Source organism: Schistocerca americana, chromosome 11 (assembly GCF_021461395.2).
Source record: "Schistocerca americana isolate TAMUIC-IGC-003095 chromosome 11, iqSchAmer2.1, whole genome shotgun sequence".
Lineage (NCBI taxonomy): Eukaryota > Metazoa > Arthropoda > Insecta > Orthoptera > Acrididae > Schistocerca > Schistocerca americana.
Window position 1 is genome coordinate 23,815,445 of NC_060129.1, and position 25,970 is coordinate 23,841,414.

Here is a 25,970-nt window from a genome sequence, read left to right on the forward strand (position 1 = left end):
GAATAGTTACAGAATTACTGATGATGAGATTGTTTGCTAGAATGAGGAAGGAGAAGAAATGGGGACATCACACAAATTACGGAAGAATATGATTCCAAATTTATACAGAAGTTTCTTTCTACTACATTTCAGTCTCGTGAATGAGAAACTTTAGCGTATGAATGAAATGTGAAGCTATTTCCTAACATAAAGCTTTTTGATTGTAGATGGGCAAACAGGTATTTCGTACTGGTACTTTGTGAATTATATTCTGTCGTACTATAAAAATGATCATTATTGCCAAAACAGTCTCACTTATTTGGTGTGTGTTACAATTGCTGCAATATTAGAAAGGCCTATTTTGGTTCATCCAGCAACAGGGGCAACATAGATGTAATCAGATCGAGAAACCACAGCAGTCTTAAGTACTATTTCTATTAACAGCTTTTTCAGTGTTGGACGACGACATTTTGATTTTTCATGTAGCAAAACATTTGGTGAACTCGAATGAGGTAATAGTTCTTTCACAGAAAGGAAAGCACGCCATGTAAAGCTGTAGCAAGACAGAGAGAAAAATCGCTAGGACCTAAAGATTGAAGAAATGTGTACTGTCTTGCCTGTCTCTTGTCTTTACTGGTTTTAGGTGTCCTGTATTTAATTTCATGTCACACAGAAGAGCAAGTTATTAGCCAATAGGCAATAAAGAGTCCATATTTTCTGAAGAGTTGTTGTTCTCCCGGTGACATATAATCACATCCAGTATTAATTGCGAATTTTTGTTTTTTATTTTTTTTATGTTTAAGAGGGGCAGGATGTCAAACTGGCCGACTGGGAGCAGGAGAGGCACTACAGGCCATTTTAATTTCCACTGTCCTGAATATAGTTTGATGGCATCCATTACAAAATATACACATTTGAGTTCCACAGAGCAAAATACAGTGACATGTGGTATAAGAATGTTGTTTGAAGAGGCACTTCGGCACACTTGAGATCAAATAACATGTCTTACATTTCCTCGAAGATATATGTTTTATGTGTCAGACTCTTTAGAAAGATATGCACTACAAAATGAATGAATATATATATATATAATAGAAGGAAACATTCCACATGGGAAAAAAATATATCTAAAAACAAAGATGATGTGACTTACCAAACGAATGTGCTGGCACGTCGATAGACACACAAACACAAACACACACACAAAATTCAAGCTTTCGCAACAAACTGTTGCCTCATCAGGAAAGAGGGAAGGAGAGGGAAAGACGAAAGGAAGTGGGTTTTAAGGGAGAGGGTAAGGAGTCAGGTAAGTCTTTCCGCTCCCGGGATTGGAATATATATATATATATATATTTTGACATTCTTATGCATTATGCATAGAGCGCAGAGCAGTCTGAGTTATAGTGCGGAGGGGGATGAGGGGGGAGGGGAGTAGGGGGTAGTTTCCAGATGACCCGTGTTTACATTTAGTGATTTCTCTGTTTCCTCTTCGTTTACTGTGCTCACGCCAAATGAAAACGAGACGGATTTCTGTGGCTGGAAGCTATCAAGTGAATTAAAATACATTGACATAATTACTATGTTACTAGTTTCAGATTTGATTTTATTTCCACCTTTCTGACAGTCAAGTGTTAATCGCCTTGCGGAACAATAAAGTTATTTTTGTCGGTTTGCTAAAGGAATTTTTCTTTTATTAAGCTTTCCTGCAGAGGCAGTAAATTTATTTGAAACGAAATGTTTAATTCCACACTATTGGCTAGTTTCAACTGTTCACTGCATTTAAAGTGCACGTTTTCATCTTCTAGCACTTACGGCATTAGGCCATAATAAAGAACCAAACGTAAGATAATACAGTACTGGTACTCCAAGAAAATTTACATCCTGGAAACCAGACTGAAAAGCTTAATATCAGGTCGAGGCTTACGTCATTGGGAATCCGGACATACGAATGTGCACTTCAAGGCGAACTATGCATTTTAGTACGGTTCACGAAATTCCGATGCTCTGATGTCTTGTTTCTTTTATGACATAGTGTAAGTAAGCTCTTCTAATGTTTCACGCATACAAACGTACGGGCTTCCTACGTCACCGTAGCTGCGCAAGCGCGGGGACGCCTATTATCTGGCGCTCTCTGGCAGCTGCTGAAATTAATCTATTTCTAACAGGTTGCGGGAAAATATTGCGAATTTTGGTTCGAAAAGTGTTGTTTTCGAATTAAATTTCCTTGTACGCAAGATGAACTATGTGCGAGAATGCACGATGAATTTCTGTGATCACAGATTGTTTGCTCTCATTTAAAAATGAACTCTTTGATGATGAGCCATTTGGAAGAATTTTGAGCCCAGAATATCAGAGATTTATGTCTGTATTAAAAATTTTACTGGCGTATTTGTGTGATGCATCTTAAAGTGTGACATGCACTAAACAGATCAACATTAAATGTAAAAGCTTAGCTTATCTTGTAGCTTATTAGTCTTCGAGACAAATATTATATGCGAAAGCTTTTCTTGTAGCAACACTATGTATATTAACTTAAACCATTAACTTTTCCTGTTGTTGGAATTTGAATTTATGCTTTCGTAATACCAAGATGTGCAGCGTACATGTTACTGCACGTCAAAGATCTTTCCAAAACGTGTTTTCCCCCGTGTTTCGTTTTCTAAAGTGCTGGGAAATTCTATGTTGCTGTATAAAACCATATCCATTCAAAGGATTTATAAGTTTTAGAGTAGTGACAGAAAGTATACTGTCTCATAACACGGAAAAAGTGTATTTTCACCCATGAGAAAGTGTATTTTTAAACAGGAGATCTGGGAAAATCCGAGAATTCTTTTTCCTTGTTCGCATATACACCCTGTTGTCATAAGAATAATACGAATGTAAACATTACTATATATATTCTTGCATGTTAGCTGTTACCTCATTTAAATCCTGTCCCTATAATAAAATTGAGTGAGGCAATCGTAAATGCTGACACACATACATATCTTGTAATGTTTACATTCATATTATTCTGCATATAACAATGAAAAAAATCATTATTGATAAAATTATTTAGTTGAATAGGTAAAAAATCTACTCACGAAGCAGTGGCAGAACACACAGGTAAAAGACTGTTGTGATTGGCAAGCTATTGGAGCAAGTGGCCGCTTCTTCAGGCAGAAGGGTTGAAGGAGAATGAAGAAGGGTGAAGGAAAAGGACTGTAGAGGTCTAGGAAAAGGGGTCGATTTTGAGAAAGCCCCCCTGACTCGTGGTGCTGGCTGAGTTTCCCAAACTCTACCACTTTTCCCTAGATCTTTCCAGTTCTTTTCCTTCACCCTTCTTCCTTGTCCTTCAACCCTTCTGCCTGAAGAAGGAGCCACTGACTCCGAAAGCTTGCCAATCACAATAGTCTTTTATGTGTGTTCTGCTGCCGCTTAGTGCATCTTATTCTGAATAGTTATATAGCCAGAAATTAAGCACGGCAACTGACTTTCGTAAACTGATTTTTAGATCATCTATGATTATAAATTCTGTGCAGACAAGTTATGATATTTTTAATGTTTTAAAGAGTAAATTAATCTACAAAATAATTTTGCTGAAGCTAAGCTACTAAGCTTACGAATCAAACCCAGCTACTGTAGCTGTATCTTCATCCGTTCCATCTAATTTGTATCTCATGTTATAATGAACCAACTTTGTTTTGATTTTGAAGTGCGGCTGAAAACTTTTTCCCTCCTTGAATTTTGAGTCTCATTTTTCAGGTGCAGTTTAGAATGTAGCTTAGATTTGGGTAGCTATGGTAAGTTGCATCCTTGTGAATCTGCCTATTTTATTTATCTCTTGGTCTCCCTCTAAGATTTTTACCTCCCACACTTCCCACCAATTCTAAATTGAGGATCTCTTGATGTCTTGGAATGTGTCCCATTAACTGATCCCTTCCACTAGTCAGGTTGTGCTACAAATTTCTTTTTTCACTAATTCTGTTCAGTGCCTCCTCATTAATTACGTGATCTACTTGTCTAATCTTCAGCATTCTTCTGTAGCACCACATTAAGAAAACTTGTACTCTCTTCTTGTCTAAATTGTTTATGGTACATGTTTCACTTCCATACATGGCTACTCTCCATGCGGATACTCCCAGAATTGACTTCCTGATTCCCAAATCTATATTCAATGTTAACAAGTTCCTCTTGTTTAAGAAACACTTTTCCTGACATTGCCAGTCTGTTTTATTTCATCTCTGCTTCGACCATCTTCAGTTATTTCGCTGTTTCATCAGTTATTTAGCTGTTCAAATAGAAAAGCTCATCTACCTTTTTAAGTGTCTCATTTCCTAATTTAATTCCATCAGCAGTACCTGATTTAATTCAACTACCTCCTGTTATCCCAGTCTTGCTTTTGCTGGTGTTCATCTTATATCTTCCTTTCAATACACTGCCCATTACATGCAACTGCTCTTTCTAGTCCTTTACTGTCTCTGACATAATTACAATGTCATTGGAAAACCTCAAAGTTTTTATTTCTTCTCCTTGGACTTTAATTCCTACTCTAAATTTTTCTTTGATTTCCTTTGCTGCTTGCTCAGTGTATGGATCACATAATGTCAGAGAATAGCTACAAACTCCAGAAGAGAGTATTCCAGTCAACATTGCCAAAAGCTTTCTGTAAGTCTACAAATGCTATAAATGTATAAACTTTTCTTAACGTATCTTCTAAAATAAGTCATAGGATCTATATTACCTTGCATTTCCAGCATTTCTCTGGAATCAAAACCGATGTTCCCCAAGGCTGGCTTCTACCAGGTTTTCCATTCTCCTTCTGTAAAGAATTCATGTTAGTACTTTGCTTATTAAACTGATTGTTTGATAATATTTACACCTGACAGCACCTGTGTTCTTTGGAATTGTAATTATTACATTCTTCTTCAAGACTGAGGGTATTTCACTTGTCTTGTACATCTTGCATATCAGATGGAAGAATTTTGTCATGGCAGGCTCCCCCAAGACTATCAGTAGCTTTGATGGAATGTCACCTGCTCCTGCGCCCTTGTTTGGACTTTAAGTATTTCAGTGCTCTGTCAAATTCTTATTGCAGTATCATATCTCCCATCTCGTCTTCATCTATGTCCTCTTCCATTTCCATAATATTGCCTTCAAGTTCATCTCCCTTGCATATACCTTCTATATGCTTCTTCCACCTTTCAACTTTTTCGTCTTTGCTTCGGACTGGTTTTCCATCTGAGCTCTTGATATTCATACAGCTAGTTCTCTCTTCTCTAAGGGCTTCTTTAATTTTCCTGTAGCCAGTATCTATTTTTCCACTAGTGATATATGCTTCTAATTACTTTCATTTGCCCTCTTAGCACCGGCCTGTGTGGCCGAGCAGTTCTAGGCGCCTCAGTCTGGAACTGCGCAACTGTTATGGTCGCAGGTTCGAATCCTGCCTCGGGCATGGATGTGTGTGATGTCCTTAGGTTAGTTAGGTTTAAGTAGTTCTGAGTTCTAGGGGACTGATGACCTCAGATGTTTAAGTCCCATAGTGCACAGAGCCATTTTTGTCCTCTAGCCATTCTCGCTTAACCATTAACACTTCTTGTCAATCTCAGTTTTTAGATATTTGTATTCCCTTTTGCCTGCTTCATATGCTACATTTCTTTATTTTCTCCTTTCATCAGTTAAATTCAATATCTCCTGTGTTATCCAAGGGTTTCTATTAGGCCTTGACTTTTTACCTATTTGGTCCTCCGCTGCCTTCACTATTCCATCTCTCAGAGCTACCCATTCATCTTCTCTTTGCTCTGTTCTAGTCAGTCATTCGTAATGCTCTCTCTGAAACACTCAGCCGCCTCTGGTCATTTCAGCTTATCCAGGTTCCATCTAATTAATTTCCTATCTTTCAGCAATTTCTTTAGTTTTAAACTACAGTTCATAACCACTAAATTGTGGTCAGAGCCCACATCTGAGTCAGACTGAAACCTTCCAGTGTTTCCAGGTCTCTTCCATGTATTCAACCTTCTTTGATGGTTCTTAAATTGCAATGATTAAATTACCCCGTGTACAAAATATAGCCAGGTGGCTTCTTCTTTCATTCCTATTCCCTGGTCCATATTCACCTACTACCTTTCCTTCTCTTCCTTTTCCAGCTACTGAGTCCCGGTTTCCCACCACAATTAGATTTTTGTCTCTCTTGACTATCTGAATTCTTTTATGTCATCATGCATTTCTTCAATATCATCATCATCTGCAAAGCTATTGGCATATAAACTTGTACTACTGTGGTGGTGTGGGCTGTGTGTGTCTCTTGCTTATGACACCCACGTTCCTGTTTTCTTATTCATTATTAAACCAACTCCTTCTTAACCCCTATTTGACATTGTATGGTAATCCTATATATTTATCTGAAGAAGAAGTTCTGTTTCTCCTGCTATCATTATAGTATTATAGTGAACTGAGTTTTGTGGTTATAATGTGGTTTTGCTTGGTAATGCTAACTTATTTCCTTTTTATTGATGCACAACTTTTTAGTATAAATTTTGTCGATTAAGGTGGGAGTACAATCATTATTTCTCCCCCGCCCCACTGTTTTTAGTTCAGATGTAATATTTTATTTACTAAGCAAATATTTTATCATCATTTTATGCAAGTCTGAAAAACGGCTTTCTTATGTGTTTTTGGATGGCAAGAACTACGGTGAATTATGCAGTCTGTGGCCGTCTTCTTCTGGGAGATATTTAATTAGTCTATTGGTCCATTTTTAGTGTTTTTCTGATCTAAAAAGTTTATTTGTTTTGTAGTTTGTGCTCAATTCTAAATGTGATGTTTTTATTCAAGTATTTGCAGTGTGAGTGGAGTGAGTGTGTTTTTGTTTCTGTTCCATGAAATAAAATTAGCATGCTTTCTACATATATGTGATAGTAATACTCTTTGTTAGTCTATGAAAGATGGATCTAAAAACTGTTCCCAGTACTGTGTAGGAAAATATTAGCTAGTGAACCAGAAAGGCAATTTCTCATTGTAAGCTGCGGAGGACCAGCTGTTCGAGACATTCTCAGTCGCTTTGTCAGCAGAGAGCTACTTACGCTGACACGTTTCTCCACTTCACAGGTTCCGACGTGTTTACCTGCCGATGACGAGGCCTCGAGGGACCCCCTGGCTTCTGAAGGAGACATAGTGAGTGCTTTGCTTGTCTTTTTATTTACTGTATTGTCACATTACTATCTGATTGTCGTACTTAATAAAAATCATTGTTTCGTGCAAGCAAAAATTATGTTTTAGACTTGTGTGTGGGCCAACAAGCCAGTCAATACCACCAACAAACTGAAATTTGTGGGATAGTATGCAGAAATTAATTGATTTTAATATGCTTAACTTCGAGTGTAGATCGATTAGATCCGAGGATTGTATACGTTAATTAATAATGCGAGAACTACTTGCACTCAATCTTTTTTTATTGTTTCTAGTAGCATCATTTACACATACAATTTTGTGTAGATTTTACTTTACTCTCAGATGCATCACAAATTATATGACTGATTACCTATTACTGTATGCTGATGAGTACAAACTTGATTTACAACTCATACTGGAACAAACTAGATGTGTGTAGAACTGACTGGGAAGCCACAGCTGCCATGGTATAAATAAAGATTGTGGCAAAATAAATAAAAAAAAAAAATTTATTGATATTTTGAAAAGAGGAAAAATTATGGACGTGGAACTGAATTTTTGAAAGGCTTTTTTTTACGGACTCTATTGACCGGCTTGAATGCGGACAAATTCAGTGCTGCGTAAAATTTGCCTGTAATATAATTTACCATTCCGATTAATTACATTTTGAATTCTACATCATTGTAGATTTAATCAGAGTTCTCACCTTAGACGTAGAATCAGTCCTTCTGCCACAATATTAATTCGTTAGTCGCCACCGGTGTTCTTCTCTCTGTCGCCTGTGTGTATCTTCCCCGAGTCGGCATCGGTTCACTTCACGAAGACGGTGGAAACCGAGGAATACAGTGCTACGTCGCTTTAAGTAATTCTTGTAAAACTTAGATATTTCTCACTATTTTTTTATTCACGACACAATAAGACTCGCTGTGCTCGTCGCACAAACCATAATTACTAACTATACGGCTGCCTTTCCGCACACTCCAAAAATTACGTCCATACTCCACGAGGCAACAATCGAAAGTGTCTCTTAGCTCCTTCTTGGAGTACGAAATGAAAGAGAATCCAATGTCAACATTACAAAGATTATAGTCTACATGCCTCTCAATTTAATCTTTGGCGCAGCCTTTAAGGTATTGTACGTCTCTGCGTCGGAATGTGTCATTAAGAGATGTAACAATACCAATTTACAGACCTTTGTTAAAACGTTAAACAGTGCAAGAACCAGAACAGGATAATGACAGTATTGTGAAAAGGATACATTACTACTCACCATATAATGGACATGTCGAGTCACAGATAGGCGTAACAAAAAGACTGCTAAACACGTGAGCTTCTGGCCAAAAGGCCTTCTTCTAAAATAGACAACTCACGCACACTGACGCAAACGTAGGTCAGACACGGGACTACAGATTGTGGCCACCGATGCCGGACTGCGGACGACTGTGCGTGACGGCAGAAGCGATCTGGGAGGTGGGGCTGAGGAGGAGGAGGCTGCGTGGGGACAGTGAAGTGCTGCTTGTGGGGACGTACAGCTACGTGGGCAGGGAAGGGCAGCTACGTGCCGTCGGGAGGTCGGAGGGGTGGCAGGGGACAGGGTCGAGCAGAAAGGGAGAGAAGTAGATGAGGGCGAGAGAAGCTGTGGGTGCATCGGTGAAATAGAGGACGGTGTAGTGCTGGAGTGCGAGCAGGAAAGGACAGGGTCTAAATGAGGTTAAGGCCAGCGGGGGTTACTGGAACGTAGGACATGTTGCAGGGAGAGTTCCCACACGTGCAGTTCATCTACATCTACATCTACATCTATACTCCGCAAGCTGCCAAACGGTGTGTGGCGGAGGGCACTTTACGTGCCACTGTCACTACCTCCCTTTTCTGTTCCAGCCGCGTACAGTTCGCGGGAAGAACGACTGGCTGAAAGCCTCCGTGCGTGCTCGATTCTCTCTGTAATTTTACATTCGTGATCTCCTCGGGAGGTATAAGTAGGGGGAAGCAATATATTCGATACCTCATCCGGAAACGCACCCTCTCGAAACCTGGCGAGCAAGCTACACCGTGATGCAGAGCGCCTCTCTTGCAGAGTCTGCCACTCGACTTTGCTAAACATCTCCGTAACGCTATCACGCTTACCGAATAACCCTGTGACGAAACGCGGCGCTCTTCTTTGGATCTTCTCTATCTCCTCCATCAACCCGATCTGGTACAGATCCCACACTGATGAGCAATACTCAAGTATAGGTTGAACAAGTGTCTTGTAAGCCACCTCCTTTGTTGATGGACTACATTTTCTAAGGACTCTCCCAATGAATCTCAACCTGGTACCCGCCTTACCGACAATTAATTTTATACGATCATTCCACTTCAAATCGTTCCGCACGCATACTCCCAGATATTTTACAGAAAGTAACTGCTACCAGTGTTTGTTCCGCTATCATCTAATCGTACAATAAAGGCTACTTCTTTCTATGTATTTGCAATACATTTCATTTGTCTATGTTAAGGGCCAGTTGCCACATCCTGTACCGAGTGCCCATCCGCTGCAGATCTTCCTGCATTTCGCTACAATTTTCTAATGCTGCAACTTCTCTGTATACTACAGCATCATCCGCGAAAAGCCGCATGGAACTTCTGACACTATCTATTAGGTCATTTATGTATATTGTGAAAAGCAATGGTCCCATAACACTCCCCTGTGGCACCCCAGAGGTTACTTTAATGTTTGTAGATGTCTCTCCATTGAGAACAACATGCTTTGTTCTGTTTGCTAACTCTTCAATCTAGTCACACAGTTGGTCTGATATTCCGTAGGCTCTTACTTACAGTTCAGAAAAATGGTGTCAATAGGAAGGCTGTGTAGTAGTCATTGAAGTGAAGAATGTAGTGTCAGACAGTGTGCTCAGCAACTGGGTGGTCCAGCTGTCTGCCGACCACAGTTTGTCGGTCTTTTGTGCTGGCAGACTGTTTGTCAGTTGTTGTGCCCACGTAGGATGCAGCTCAGTGGTTGCAGCTTAGCTTGTAGATCAAACTATGGGTTTCTCGGGTAGCCCTTCCTTCGATGGAGGTGCTTGTGACCAGAATGGAATAAGCGTGGTGGTGGGAGGATGTATGAGAGAGTTTTGCATCTAAGAGTGTTACAGAAATATGAGCCATGATGTAGGGAGTTGGGAGTAGGGATGAACGAAGATATTGTGTAGATTTGGTGGGAAGTATAGTTGCTAGCATTTCTCGTTTCGGGGCACGACGGGAGGTAGTGGAAACCCTGGCGGAGAGTGTTACTCGGGTCGTACTGAGTTGTGAGACGAGTGCTCCTTTGTGGCTGGTGGGACTTTAGGAGGTGGTGGGTAACTGGAGAGATGAGGCATGGGAGATGTGTTACTATACAAGGTCAGGATGATAATTTTGGTCTGCGAAGGCCTCGGTGAGATCCTCAGTATATTTGAAGAGGGATTATTCCTCACTACAGATGTCGCGGCTTTAGTCACTGGACTGTACGAGGTGGATGTCGACATTGCGGAATATGGCTTGTTGGTTTGAGAAAGACCAAGTAAAGTGAATGGGGGATAGGTTTTGAGGTAGGGTGTACCTACATTTGATCCAGATCCTGAATACGTCGTCATTGTATCTGAAGTTTTGAAGGTTTGGGGTTGTGGATGGTTAAGAAAGATTCCTCTAGATGGCCCATGTATATGTGTCCTAGGATTTTATGTAATTTAACACGGAAAATCCGAGATGAAATGTATTTTTTTTACATGATTTAAGCATTTCTATGCATTTTTATCCTCCACTGCTCGTTCCATCTGCACCGGTACACAAAGGTTTCCTTATCTCTAGCCAGAACTTAATCCTACATACTGTTCCTGCATTGTTTCGTGGCTCATAGAATCTTCCCAAATGTCCTTAGCACCAAATTACCTGCCTTCGGCAGCAACCCCTCCTTCCACAGTGATCCCCCTCCGTTCAGATTCCGGCAGTCATTAGCCGTCACCAACCTTGTCCGGCAAAATCGTGTAAATCGGGCTCAAACCTCTTTGCGAGACCTCCTCTCCATCCATTAAATTCACCTGCTCTGCAATCCCAAATTTCTATATCCCGTCTCTCACACTGAAAGTCTTGCCCTCCAGGAAATAGAGCAGCATGCACAATGCCACCTCAAGAAACTCTCCAGCCTGTTCACTTCCTACTCCTGCCTAGAATTACCACTATCTACCACCTCTGCAACAATCTTCAAACTTCCCCCACATCCCCTCATAGCTGGAAAAACCCTGCTTCGCAGACATACTACATTTACCACACCGTCAGAAACTCCCTCTCGCCACTATACAGAATCCAGAATCTAAACAAACCTGAAACGCAGTCACAAACCTTTCCTCCAAAACCCTCAGTCCCACAGAAGTATCTGTCCTTTCCAAAGGCCTCACATTTTGTCCCCTCCCAATATCAGTCATGCAGTATTTGTTAAAGTCATTCTCTCCTTCTCCCAGTCCGTACAGTGGAAACACTTTTTCATCACCAACCTTACCAATCACACTCGACCAAAGACCATTATCGAATCCTAGCTGACTCAGTTCACTCCTCCATCCGACCAAGATCCGCTCCCTCTGTCCCCGAATCACCCCCTCTTAACATTCCCCACTTTCTTAACCTAAAACCTCGTCTCACCATCATTCACCAAATCACTCGTTGTGAAAGCTGATCTTACATCCTCAGAAAGAACTGCAATCCAAAATTGACCCCGACCTGTAGTCCCTTCCTGCTGACAAAGGCTGCAACGGCTGCAGGCTTTTGAACTGCAGCGATTGCCTGGCAGAAGGACTCCACCAGGTGTCAGATTCATCCAGCAACAAACCCTGCCACAGTGAGCCTATTCCAAACAGGATCTCCAGTTTCTCCTCAAATCCATAGCGCCCAGGACCTCTCCCGAGTCTGTCTCTCCCCTCGCCCCTAATGCTCCCCACTCTCCTACCTTCTGCGTGCTTTCGAAGGTCTGACAACTCGACCACCCAGGACACCCCTTTTAAGAGAATCTCTGCCCTTGTAGCCATAAACATTCAGCCTATTACCTGAAACCCACCATCCTATATAAAAGACACCAACCGTTTACTCCACTGACTCTCCACAGTTCCTGTTCCTCTGCCACAAGGCACCCTGCTCTACACCATCAGTGTCACCTCCCTTTACACTAACGTCCCTAACTTTGCCACTATTGAACACTGCATTTCCCAATGCCCCATGGATGCCAAACCTACAACTTATTTTCTGGTCACTATAACCAACTATATACTCACCTCACAATTACTTCACCATCGAAGGTGTTGGGTTGGCAGAAGAGCCAACACCGTGTTACTATTGGAGGCCCAAATGCACGCGTTTTAGCTCACGCAGGCTGGTGTGAGGAGGGAAGAACTATAGTGACGTGAGGTCTGGAACATGACTGGGAATTAGAATTCAGAAAGCAGATGTTATTAGTTTAATACTTAACTTTAATCCATTAATGATGAATGTCGCTCTTGAAGGTACATGATTCACAACATCAATATCAATAGTAACTGAATATGGCGCCTTGCTAGGTGATAGCAAATGACATAGCTGAAGGCTACGCTAAACTGTCGTCTCTGCAAATGAGAGCATATGTAGACAGTGAACCGTCACTAGCAAAGTCGGCTGTACAACTGGGGCGAGTGCTAGGGAGTCTCTCTAGACCAGACGTGCCGTGTGGTGGCGCTCGATCTGCAATCACTGATAGTGGCGACACGCGGGTCTGACGTATACTAGCGGACTGCAGCTGATTTAAAGGCTACCACCTAGGAAGTGTGGTGTGTGGTGGTGACACCACAGAAGGCATCACCTAAAAGCAAATTAGTGGTGCAACAGTGGGCAGCAGTGTGGCAGCATCCTATGCCAACCTATTCGTGGACATGTAGAGGAATACTTCCAAACAACGCAGAGTTCCAAACGCCTCACCCAGTTCAGATAAATTGACATTCTCGTGATCTGGGTCGAGATTGCGTACACCCTATCCGTATTCTTCCAGAGTGTCATCACCTTCTCCCCCATTCGCTTCACTAGGTCGTCCTCAACCCGTCGGGCACCTTCCCCGATGTTGACGTCCACCTCAAAGGTGGCTACATCAGTACTCTCCATCCGTATCAAACTTACCGATCCCCAGCAATACCTCCACTTCGACAGCTGCTGCTCGTTCCGTACTGAGAAGTCCCTTCTGTACAGCCCTGCCACCCGTGGCTGTCGCACCTGCAGTACGAGCGGTCCCTCTCAAAATATACTGAGGGGAGGTCTGCTGTGTCTTATCTCTGGGTCACCCACCACCTCCCAAAGACCCACCATCTGGCCACAGAGGAGCATTTCCATTGAGACTCAGTACTACCCAGGACTGGAACAACTGAATCGTACTCTCCACCAGAGTTTTTACTACCTCTCGTCGTGCCCCGAAATGAGGAATGTCCTACCCACTATCCTTCCCACCCCTGCCACAGTGGTATTCTGCCACCCACAGAACCTACACAATATCCCTGTCCGTCTCTCGACTGCTTGCCCCGCGGCTCGTATCCCCGTAATGGGCCTAGATTCGAGACCTGCTCCACGCGTCCTCCCACCACCACCTACTCCGGTCCAGTCACGAGCACCACCTATCCCATCAAAGGCAGAGTTGCCTCTGAAACCAGTCGTGTGATTTACAAGCTAAGCTTCAACCACTGTGCTGCGTTCTACGTTCTGCGTGGGCGTTTTTCACACGAATGGCCACCGACAAACTGTGGCTGAGAGACGGCTGGACCACCCAGTTGCTGAACACGCTGCCCGACATGACATTCTTCACTTCAGTGACTACTTCACAGCCTGTATCATCTGGATCCTTCCTACCAACACCAGCCTTTCCCTGCAATGGAGCCTCAACCTTCATTAGTCATTGTCCTTCACCCACCCTTCCCTGCTCTAATTCCAGCACTACACGCACCTACAGTATTTTTACTTCTCTCCTTTTCTACTCCCCCCCCCCCCCCCCCCACTCAATGTCTAAGCTCATGTCTGCAGTAGATATGGGCTCACTGGAGTCATCTAGCTCTTTTTTGTGACTCGGCACTCATCATTCGCTCAAAAAAATAAGTAAAAGGAAGGTACATTGCCTTTTTAATACATGTCACTAAATCTGTATTTTTATCTGATATGGTTCTATTTTGAAAGAACATATAAGAGGAGTAATAATTTTGTGTTATGTCCCTAGCAATTTTCAGAAAGAAAAAGCTTTAAATTTCGTCTGCAGCAAAAGTTACAAATACTACAGCAAAATCGTGTATATTTTTTATCAAGTAGAAAATTTTTTATGTGCAGCAGTCATTTACAGTCAGTACTGCCACGTATGTTCCAATAAAGGAAAAATTAATCAATAGTGTCACTTTATAAATAAAGTCTGACCCATTTTAGTCTATGTGAATCTCTTTCTCTTCTTAGTGCACATTTGTCCTCTTTTGAAAATATTCATTCACAGGCCACTGATGTTGCTGTGGTACATAATACGGAGTGTACATAAAGTCGGGGAACACTTTCAATTATTTATTGCACAAGAACCAAACATCTTACAGATATCATACTTGTGCCATTTTGAAGGGAAACCCTGAAATTTTTTTTTTTTTTCCTTCCACATATATCACCACAGCGTAGTTTAGTAATTTGCTGATAGTCAGCACTAGTCGCAAACACGGTGAGTTCAGGTGCTGAGCGAGCTTTCTGTATGTCGGAGTTCGAGAAAAACAAGTGTGCTACAGCTGTTCAACAGCTGTTTAGAACAGAGTACAGTAAGAAGCCACCAGCAAGAAAGGCCATTTACCACTAGCACAACAAATTCATGACGGGTCGCTTGTGCCTGGCAAAGAGAAGCGGACGTTCCAGTGTGAGTGAAGTGAATGTGGAGCACGTACAAGAGACATTCGTAAGGAGTCCAAAGAAATCGGTGCGTCATGCACCCCGTAAACTCAAAATGACTCCAATGACAGTGTGGAAAGCCCTCTGACAAATCTGTCTATGAAACCATTCAAATTGGAGCTAATGCACAAGCTCAATGATGACAATCGAGACAAGAGTTTTGTTCACAGTCCAACAATTGAATGAGGATAGGGATGGCATTGTTGATTGCTTAATTTTTAGCGATGAAGCCACTTTTCACACTAATGGGAAAGTGAACAGGCATAACTGTCAAATCTGGGGTGCAAAGAATCCACAGGAATGCATTGGATTTGAGTGTGATTCCCCAAAGGTAAATTTTTTTGTACCTTGTCACGTCAAAAACTGTACGAGCCATTCTTCTTCTCTGAGAGCACTGTGACTGGATATTCCTACCTGAACATGTTGCAGCAATGGCTGATGCCTCAAGTACAGTCGGACCCTCTGTTCCTCTTCCAGCAGGATGAGGCTCCACCCCACGTTCATCGTGAAGTTCGTCGGCACCTGAACACGGAGCTACCACATGAATGGATTGGCCGTACTACAGAAGGGGACAGCTGTTTCACGGAATGGCCTCCCTGGTCGCCAGTGTGACTTTTTTCTGTGGGGACACGTTAAAGATCTGGTGTATGTACCACCTCTACCACGTAATGTAGCAGAGCGCCGGAAGAGAATACGGGAAGCAACTGCCACAGTCGACGATGCCGTGCTCGGATGGGTAGGGCAAGAATTTGATTACCGTATTGACGTCTGCCGGGTCACTTGTGGTTCACATATCAAATTTTTGTATAAAAAAAAGAAAAGAAAAAAAAGAAACTTTCAGGGTTTCTCTTCAAAATGCAATATGTATGACATCTGTACAGTGTTTAGTTCTTGTGCAATAAATAATTGAAAATGTTCCCAGACTTTATGTACACCTTGTAATTTTAGAACCAATTGGTACAGCACTGGCCACAGCAATTTTCTGGTTGCGCACCACTTTAGGGATTGCTGTTTCTAGGCAAGTTTCTCTCCACTAAATATTTGTCGAGTTTGACAATTGCCACACTTTGAGTCATGACTTGCTTGAAGCTGACTAATATCTTCATTGAACTCCTCCCAGATTGCGAACGTCTCGTGCATCACAGTGGTAACTGGTTGAGAAATGAGTTCTGGTTTTTTGATGTTGAAGAACCAACGCATCCATTTCTGCAGTAGCCTTTGTGTAGCAGTTTTATGTTTTGTCATCTGAAAATCCTCTCCTTTGAATTGGGGGTCCAATAACATTGACTGACTAATCAGTTTGTTACTGAAGATAACCCTAAACCACTCTGATAGCCCTTTAAGCAAATTATCAACAAATGACTATTTCTTGAGGATATTCTTTATTTTTGTCTTAATACTGACCTTACGCCGTATCTTAGAAGAAAGATTAAGGAAAGGCAAACCTACGTTTCTAGCATTTGTAGACTTAGAGAAAGCTTTTGACAATGTTGATTGAAATACTCTCTTTCAAATTCTGAAGGTGGCAGGGGTAAAATATAGGGAGCGAAAGGCTATTTACAATTTGTACAGAAACCAGATGGCAGTTACAAGAGTCGAGGGACATGAAAGGGAAGCAGTGGTTGGGAAATGAGTGAGACAGGGTTGTAGCCTATCCCCGATGTTATTCAATCTGTATATTCAGCAAGCAGTAAAGGAAACAAAAGAAAAGTTCCGAGTAGGTATTAAAGTCCATGGAGAAGAAATAAAAAATTTGAGGTTCGCCGATGACATTGTAATTCTGTGAGAGACAGCAAAGGACTTGGAAGAGCAGTTGAACAGAATGGAGGGTATAAGATGAACATCAACAAAAGCAAAACGAGGACAATCGATTGTAGTCGAATTCAGTAGGGTCATGCGGAGGGAATTAGATTAGGAAATGAGACACTTAAAGTAGTAACGGAATTTTGCTATTTGGGGAGCAAAATAACTGACGATGGTCGAATTAGGGAGGATATAAAATGTAGACTGGCAATGGCAAGCAAAGCGTTTCTGAAGAAGAAAAATTTTTCAACATCGAATATAGATTTAAATGTCAGGAAGTCATTTCTGAAAGTATTTGTATGGAGTGTAGCCATGTATGGAAGTGAAATGTGGATGATAAATAGTCTGGACAAGAAGAGAATAGAAGCTTTCGAAATATGGTGCTACAGAAGAATGCTGAAGATTAGATGGGTAGATCACATAACTAATGAGGAGGTATTGAATAGAATTGGAGAGAAGAGAAATTTGTGGCACAACTTGACCAGAAGAAGGGATTGGTTGGTAGGACATGCAATGAGGCATCAAGGGATCACCTATGTAGTATTGGAGCGCAGCGTGGAGGGTAAAAATCGTAGAGGGAGACCAAGAGATGAATACACTAAGCAGATTCAGAAGGATATAGGCTGCAGTAGGTACTGGGAGATGAAGAAGCTTGCAGAGGATAGAGTAGCATGGAGAGCTGCATCAAACCAGTCGCAGGACTGAAGACCACAACAACAACAACAACAACAACAACAACAACAACTATCTTAAATTTTAGCCCCGTTAATCTTGGCACGATTTTCTTTCTTAAAAGTGAGGCTGTTTTCTCTGAGGACACTCCTTTGCTTACCTCGGTGAAAACTTTCAAAATCTGTAAATCCTGTTGCATTTCCTCCCAGTCTGTGATTAATTTTCCACCTAAAATAGTGAGTGAAGAAACTGAGATATTTATTTAAAGTAAATCTTAGCAACATTTCACGAGTAGAGTCCCATCGGGTTGGGACATTTTGTTTCAGTTTGTCATTATTCTTTTAAATTTTCTTGCATTGCAGCAAGTTTGCTTAAAAGCAAAGTTTCTCTCCTTAAGAAACATGAAAACTCATTTGACCTTATCAACAGTTTTCTGTACAGACTTCAGAATTTGCGTGTTGTGCAGTGGGGCTTAAAGAATGTGCGGAGTGTGGGATATGTGGAAGTCTCAGAAGTGTGGCAGTTAATTGCATATTTGACACTTTTTCTATTATTGTGGAAGTTATTTAAAAATTGATATTGTATGACTTTACCCAGTTTGAGATCTTTTCTGCAGTGTGCCTGTCTTCGATTTGTGAATTCTCTAAAAGTAATGACTTTAGTTCGCTCTTCTCATCTATGAAATATGCAACGAGTGCGTAGAAACTGATGTTATTTACACTCGTCCACGCATCAGACGAAAGGCAGACTGCCTTTGCATTTTTAATTTTATCAAATAACTTGTGATGCAAACTGGGCATTGAAGGGTGTGACAATGTTTTTGTCAATTATAATTTGGGTAAAGCACATATTAAATTCTATCTCTTCAACCATAGAGAAGCAATGGTATTCTCTGCAAGTCATTTTTAAAAGCTGTACATTTAATGCCATACTTTTATTTAATGAGAGCACCTTTATAATACTAAAAAAATTACATATTGATTGTCGCAAATGAAACACAGTTGAGGGTGAGGGCATCACGAAAGGAAATAAACCATGACTCGGCCCAGAACCTGACGACACTGGTCGGCTGGATGCAGCTTGAGACTCAGTTTACATTTCTGGGAGGATACCTTCACCTGTGGTGGAAGCAGATATCAGTGGGGACGGTGCACAAGAAATGATTTCTCAAAATTCTGCATTCATTGATGCTGATTACGATCGGCTTCCTGACCCACGTCATTCGAGAGGTACTGTAGGCCGCTTTGATTTCAGACATCTCTTCAGGTGGTAGTGGTGGTGGTGGTGGTGGTGGTGGTGGTAATGATGAGCCAGACGCCGTGGGAATAATCTGCTGACAGTAGAGCAATTTTCCTTTTTCTTTCAGTTTGGTAAAATGGTGCCATATATTGCTCATAATTTTTCTATATGAGGGCAATGTGGACAACATATTGTTGTGCAGCACTGAAAAGCATACTGATAAAATTAAAGTATTTACTATTAACATAGGCATTTTAAAAGCTTAAAGGGAGAACAAATATGCATGCAGCCCATTCTCTAATCAGAAGTTATAGATTGGGATGTGGAACCTTGTGATCTGTGAAACCTAGACCCACAGTCGTGAAGTTTGTAGCATATACTGTAACACGTCCGGGGTTCAACTGGTGGGGAATCATTAAACTGTTCTCGCTTTGACTGTGTGCCCTCTCTACGCCACGTACCAGGTACTCCCACAGCGATCATATTATTTCTTCTCCACGCTGCTGCTGGCTTGCCTGAAATTATGTATATAAATATGCAAATGGGTTTAGGGGAGCCACTCAACACTAAACACAACACTGTCCTATGTCTGGTATGAACAATTATATTCTGAGACAGTAAGAAAATTGCAGGTTGCACTGTTTACACGCTAAGTTGTAAGTGTTGATGCCAATTAACATTCTTTAATTTGATGAAAGGTCATAATTATCATTCCCTTATTATTGTACAGTATTGTTGATGATGTTCATGTATGTCACTACTGTACTTCACACAGTCTCACGTATTTCAGTCGTAGTCTGGCCGAACCTTTGGCAGTAGATACACAGGCAATGATGATGATTACGTTATCAACAATTATCACTTGGACGAGCGTACACGTAACTGACTCGACGTGGTTGATAGTTGATGATGCAGAATCCGAATTGTGGAATGAGAGTTCTTACGCTCGTCACGTACACACAGATATGTGGTACCAGTCCTCCTTGACACTTTTAATAATATAACACTGTTCACAAAGTTAATTTACTGTTCACAGTTCTCACTTCTACGAGCATGCGCGTAACCGTCACGACTCGGCTGATTGTCGATGGTGCGGAAATGTGATGACCGAACGCGTGTTCTCACACTCACTACAAGGCACTGGCATTTGATTAATCTCCTTTGTGATAAACCATTTTACTGATTCACATTAGTTTCATTCTGGGAGGCCGAACACTACACGGATGGTTGATGTTGTACGGTAGAACACGCAAATGGGTGGATACTCAAAATACGTTATTGGTGGCACTGCTCGTACTTAATTACTTCCTTATGCACTTTTCACTGAATCCACTTCCATATCTCATTACTTCACAATAATAGTACTTGCAGCCACACTTGAACTTCCATAATAATGTGTTTCGCATGCAGAGCTACCCGCAACACGACATAGCAGATCTGTATCCTGTGCTCGGCTCTGCAAATGCAGCTGCTCACAAAGATACTCCAGAACCGAGCCAGCAATACAATACGAAAAAGTCTGAAAAGGGTCATACTGGTTAAGAAACTCTCAAAGACCAGACTGATAATACGCGAGGATTTCACTGCTGGGAGATAAATATTTTGAATAATATGATATCTGAATTTTGGCTACATAGTGTGTGAACAAGAGATGGCAGGATAATGGTGTGGATGAAGGCCGGAAAAAAGCAGTGCAAGTGAACTCTAAAGCCTGTGTTTTAGGAGCTATGAGTGTCTCTACTTGTGCAGCCGCTAGTTCTACCAGTGTGTCTATTGTTACTGTAAAACATAGTTGGCCATCACTTTCAACTCAATTCGACGAACTTCGCCATATATTTCAGAAAATCACCATCCGTGTCTTTCCTCTAATGAATGTGTGCACCTGGCTCAAGCCAAGCATGCTTTCCAGTTCCATAAATATAAACTCCACTATCCTAGGACACCACAGAAGAAACAGATGAGCAGGTGGAGTAGTGAAATACCAAAGGCTTTGACTTATAACTAACTGTGCTACTCACATCCGTAAGTAACGAAGACAAACAGGTCAAATATGTGTTCATAAATATCAAGTCCCTTAAGAAAATTTGCCTAATGTGTGTCATCTACAGACCTCTGAAAATAGGTGGGATAGCCTGTTTCAAAACTGACCTTTCAAAATTCGATTTGACTCAGGAGCATACAAATAATGCTAGAAACACTAACATAAATATTCTGCCCCTTCACTGTGAAATTCAAGTCTGTAGTTTCTTCTTTAAATGTAACAGTATTCCATTTTGCACCTACCCATAATGCAACCTATAATTGAGCCCCCATACATATACTTGCCGTGAAATCCACGAAGAAAGAAGTTCCTACCTGGAATATCAGCTCTTATCATCATATTCGTGACTTGCTCTCTATTCTTCAAATATTTTAAACAGTTCCAAAATACAGAGACTAAATGTAGCAGTGTACCTGAACTTGCAGTGGAGGCACAAGAGATAATTTGGGAGATGACTTCTGTACCATTCCTAGATTTAAACAGCCAACTCCGTGGATCTACTACCAAACTAACTCTATTACAGACCGGGAACCTAAAGGGAAAACCTGCACCTTAGCTACCGAAAGAGCTACAACAGTTCACGAATCGTGGAGACTCTGGAAATCAGACTTACAAATGACCTCCTACCTTTGAAAATAAAATTGGTTATAGCAGAAAACAAACAGAGTCAATCAGTCTGAGAGAAACACTAAGAAATGTCAATGAATTAATCTGAAACAAAGACCAGATGCTCTGTGGGAAAGCTTGTGAGATCTACAGAAGAGAAGGTAAAGAAGAAGCTGCAGCGGATCCCATTGCCCCAACCGAGGAACTAAACCAATACCTTCATCGAACAGTAAAGAAAACATTATTTTGTGGAAGCAAATGATGTTAGTCACGAAAAATTCTTTCTCGAGCTGACAATCCTGTCAAAAGATCTTTCAGCTTAGCATTTACTGTACAGGACGGAGTCGGAGTCCAAACGATCGAGCTTATTGTCGATCCTCGTAATAACTACTGCTCCCTAGACCTCGAAGCTCTTGCCCGGACGACACAGCAGAAACACTTGTTCGCATCAGAATATAAGCCCTGGAGATCCGATTGCTAAGAAGAGTAGCTGGACACGTTCTGTCAGACAGGAGAGTGACTGTAGACATCAGAAAAGAACTGACAGTGAAAAACTTAAATGAGCAGAGTAAAGAGTACGGAAACAACTGGGAGGATTATGTCACGAGAATGGAAGATGACAGATTACCAAAACTGGTGATAATTATTACCGAGTGGGCAGAAGATATTTAGGAAAAATGAGGAGAACCGACAATTTCAACCAGTCGGGTGTAACAGGCAAATGCCTAACACATGCAGAGAGATGATGATCTGTCATATTAAAAATATTATGATTTTTTAAGAAACTGTGATTTCAATAAGTTTTGTAATTACATATAAAACTCTGTAATCTAATGTAAGAGGACTCTTGGTGCCATTAATCTGTTCACATTAAATAAATAAATAAATAGTTAAACATAATATACAAGTAGTCCTAGTATGAATGGTCAATATTGAGGAATATGAGGGGAATGATCATTTGAAGCAAAAAACTTGGTGTGGACATATGCACTATTCTGAATAGTTTACAAGACAGAACATATTTAACATTGACTTATTTTCTTTATTGTTCAGTACATTGTCATTGTTTACACCATACTATAGTATTGAAGACGAAGTGGAGATGAATAATTTGATATATGAGGCGTGTTTTTTAAGTAAGTACCATTTTGAAATTAAAAAAAGGTGTGCTAAGATATCTCAATAATTTTATTTTTACTTGAAAGCCTGTACCTTAATCTATGCACTGACACCATTACAGTACGGGTCTTCCTTGTTTACGGTGTGTACTGAGTGTTTAAGATGCCTCCGATAATCGTGAATCCCGCCGACTGTAAAGTACGGGCTGTTATAAGTTTTCTTAGTGCTAAAGCCCTAAAAGCGATCGATATTCATCGTGAGATCTGTGGAGTTTATGGAGAAAACATTATGAGTGATGGAATGGTAAGAAAGTGGGTGAGAGCATTTAAAGATGGCCGAACAAATGTGCATTATGAATGACGGAGTGGGCGTCCTTCGGTCGTTAATGAAAGTTTGCTGCAGGAAGTGGACAATAAGGTGAGAGAAAACAGATGCTTTACGATTTCCTCCTCGCGGGATGACTTTCCTAATGTTTCTTGTAGTGTTTTGTATGGCATTGTGACCGAGCACTCGAATTACCGAAAATTGTGCGCACATTGGGCACCGAAAATGTTGACGGATGTGCACAAAACCAAACGAGTGCATTGACTTTCCTTTAGTGGTACCACAACGATGGTGATGATTTCTTAAGCCAAATTGTTATGGGCGATGAAACACGGGTGGCCTACGTCACACTAGAATCAAAGCAACAGTCCGTGGAAGTTGAGCAAGGGCATCATTTTGCTGCAAGACAATGCCCGTCCACATGTGGTGAATCGGACCAAAGATGTCATCTCATCACATCTTTTCGATGGGAAACTCTAGATCATGCTCCATACAGCCCCGATCTTGCGCCCAGTGACTTCCGTCTGTTCCTTCTCTTGAAGAAACACCTGGGCGGTCAGCGTTTTTGAGACGATGACGAAGTCAAAACAGTGGTGATGCAGTGGTTAATAAGTCAGGCGGCAGACTTCTATGAGGAGGGTATTCAAAAACTGGTACAACGTTATGACAAGTGCCTCAATAGTGATGGAAATTATGTAGAAAAGTAGATTAAGGTACAGGCTTTCGTGTAAAAATAAAATTATTGCGATATCTTAGCACGTCTTTTTTTAATTTCAAAACGGTACTTACTTAAAAAAACACGCCTTGTAGGATGCGTGGTCTGTCAATTCGGGGAAACTACCGCTAACTGGCTTACCTACACCTCGACATGTGCACTTTGCGCAAGATTTTCTGCACTCTCTCACTCTTTTTGTATAGTCTGTAAGTCCTTGAGGAAAAATGAATAGGGCCTTTTTAAAGGAAATTTTATTTAGTTTAATTTTGTACTGCAATAAGTTTTCACTATTGTCCACGGTTTTTGTGTTATTAAAAAAAAAACGTACAAAAGTAACTTTAAATACGTTCCATCTCGGAAACCATTTGGAATAGAGCATATGCCCGTATTTAATTTTTTGCTTCAAATGATCGTTCCTCTCGTATCTGTTAATATCGACCATTTCTCCTGATACAGACACGGACTATCGTGTATGTTAAAATAATTGTGTGTTATATGTACCATTATATTTAGTATCCTGTCCACCTAAAGACTACCCACACGTCAACAACAGCTATTATAAGTGCAATAGATGTAGAAGAAGACATAATAGTACACCTAATGAGAACACTCGCACAACGAGAGAACAGAAGAGCGACAACAGAAGGCGACGACGACTAGACCTGATCAAATAAGGATACAAAGAGTAAAGAGCTGAACTCAGATGGAGAAGTGTTCAGTCAAGAAGGCGAGTTGCAACATGTATCGCTGCTCCGTACGATCTCGTCCGCGAGCGCTAGTTGCCTCGGCAGGGAGCTGCTTTCGCGATCCGATCCTTAAGGGTGGTGGGGAGTGGTGAGCTAGAGAGCTATCTTGCAGTGTGATTTCTGAGACTGGTGTGGGGAGCAGTGAGCTAGTGAGACTGCCTAGGGTCCAGTCGGTGAGAGTGGTGGGGGGCCCGAGCTGTCGGGAGGGGAGCTTTTATAATCACTGGCAACACATTCGAGTGCAATGCTGAGTCAAAGCGTAAGAAGTAACAACTCACTCAAAAGTATGTAAGCGTTTATTGAGCTTCTGAAATCCGAGATATTCTTTTCAAATTGAGAGTGGAAATGTGATGCCATAAGTGTTTTCTGGCTCAATGTACCATTCTGAAGCACATTCCTGCCGTCTGCCTCGGTAGATGTGCAGTCAGCACGGTGAAATGTGGAGTGGAGTGTTCCGGTTTCGATTCCGTGTCGAGTTGAAGATTTTTTGTCCACTCACAGACTGAGTGCTGTGTGGTGCTTATTTTCGTATTGTCCTGATCAGTATTACTGCTGAGATGGCTGAATGGGTACTACCCGATAGCCAATAAATTGAAGAAGAAAAAGGAGCTTTCTTTATTTTCTGCTTTTGTGGGCGAGAAAAGCTTCACGTAATAATAAGGTACGCACTCCGCACACGCACACGGTATGTAACACGTATTTTATAGCTCGGGAAATGTTTTCGTACTGACGTGGGGTGGGGCACTGCTGCAGCAGCCGAGAGCAGAGTTTTCATCCCACTCATTACGGCCACAGGAGACGCATTTTGAAATTGCGTGAGCTTGGGTAAGCTACTGTTCACTTTTTCATCCACTCTTTAGAAAGATTTGGCTCATCAAATAAATTCAGGAGTGGACTGCCCGTCTCTAGTCTGCACCGAGCTGCTGTAACCTCTCCCCACTTCATCCCTGTATGCCCCAAAAGCAGCACTTTACCGTCCCCACCTCAACCCTGCTATATCTCCCCCTCACCACCACCCAGACTGTTCCTCCCATCATGCACAGCTGCTTGCAGTCTGGTCTCTGCAGCCAGTGGTAGTGGTCATATGTGTACATATGGTTCGCAGGAGAGCTTCTGTAAAGTTTGGAAGGTAGGAGAATAGGTACTGGCAGAAGTAAAGCTGTGAGGACTGGGCGTGAGTCGTACTTGGGTAGCTCAGTTGGTAGAGCACTTACTGGTGCAAGGCAAAGGTCCCGAGTTTGAGTCTCGGTCAGGCACACAGTTTTAATCTGCCAGGAAGTTTCATATCAGCGCACACTCCGCTGCAGAGTGAAATCTCATTCTGGAAATATGTGTACAAGTTTGTTTGTTTTGTTTGTTTGTTTGTTTGTGTGTGTGTGTGTGTGTGTGTGTGTGTGTGTGTGTGTGTGTGTGTGTCTTTTGTCTACTTCAGAAGAAGGCCTTTTGAATGAGAGCTTTCTTGCTTATGAGTCTTTTTTGTTGTGCCTGTCTGTGACTCAACAGCTTCACTATATGGTGAGTAGCAGTCTATGATTTTCATAATGTTGTCTTTATTTAAATATTAACATAAATAAACTTACAATTAAACAAATGTTTTTGTGAACATTTCACTTTACAGAATACAGAGATAAGTTTGACTTAAACAGAA

General features: G+C 41.4%; 1 protein-coding gene across 3 annotated transcripts in view; it reads left to right on the top strand.

Annotated features, from left to right (window-relative positions):
• LOC124553617 (zinc finger protein 391-like) overlaps positions 1-25,970 on the top strand; it is a 144,390-nt gene that overhangs the window by 93,832 nt on the left and 24,588 nt on the right. For all 3 annotated transcript variants that reach the window (XM_047127472.1, XM_047127470.1, XM_047127471.1), the window contains exon 6: positions 7,066-7,131. In XM_047127472.1, coding sequence (XP_046983428.1) covers positions 7,066-7,131 — 66 coding nt within the window. The remainder of the gene's footprint in view (positions 1-7,065; positions 7,132-25,970) is intronic.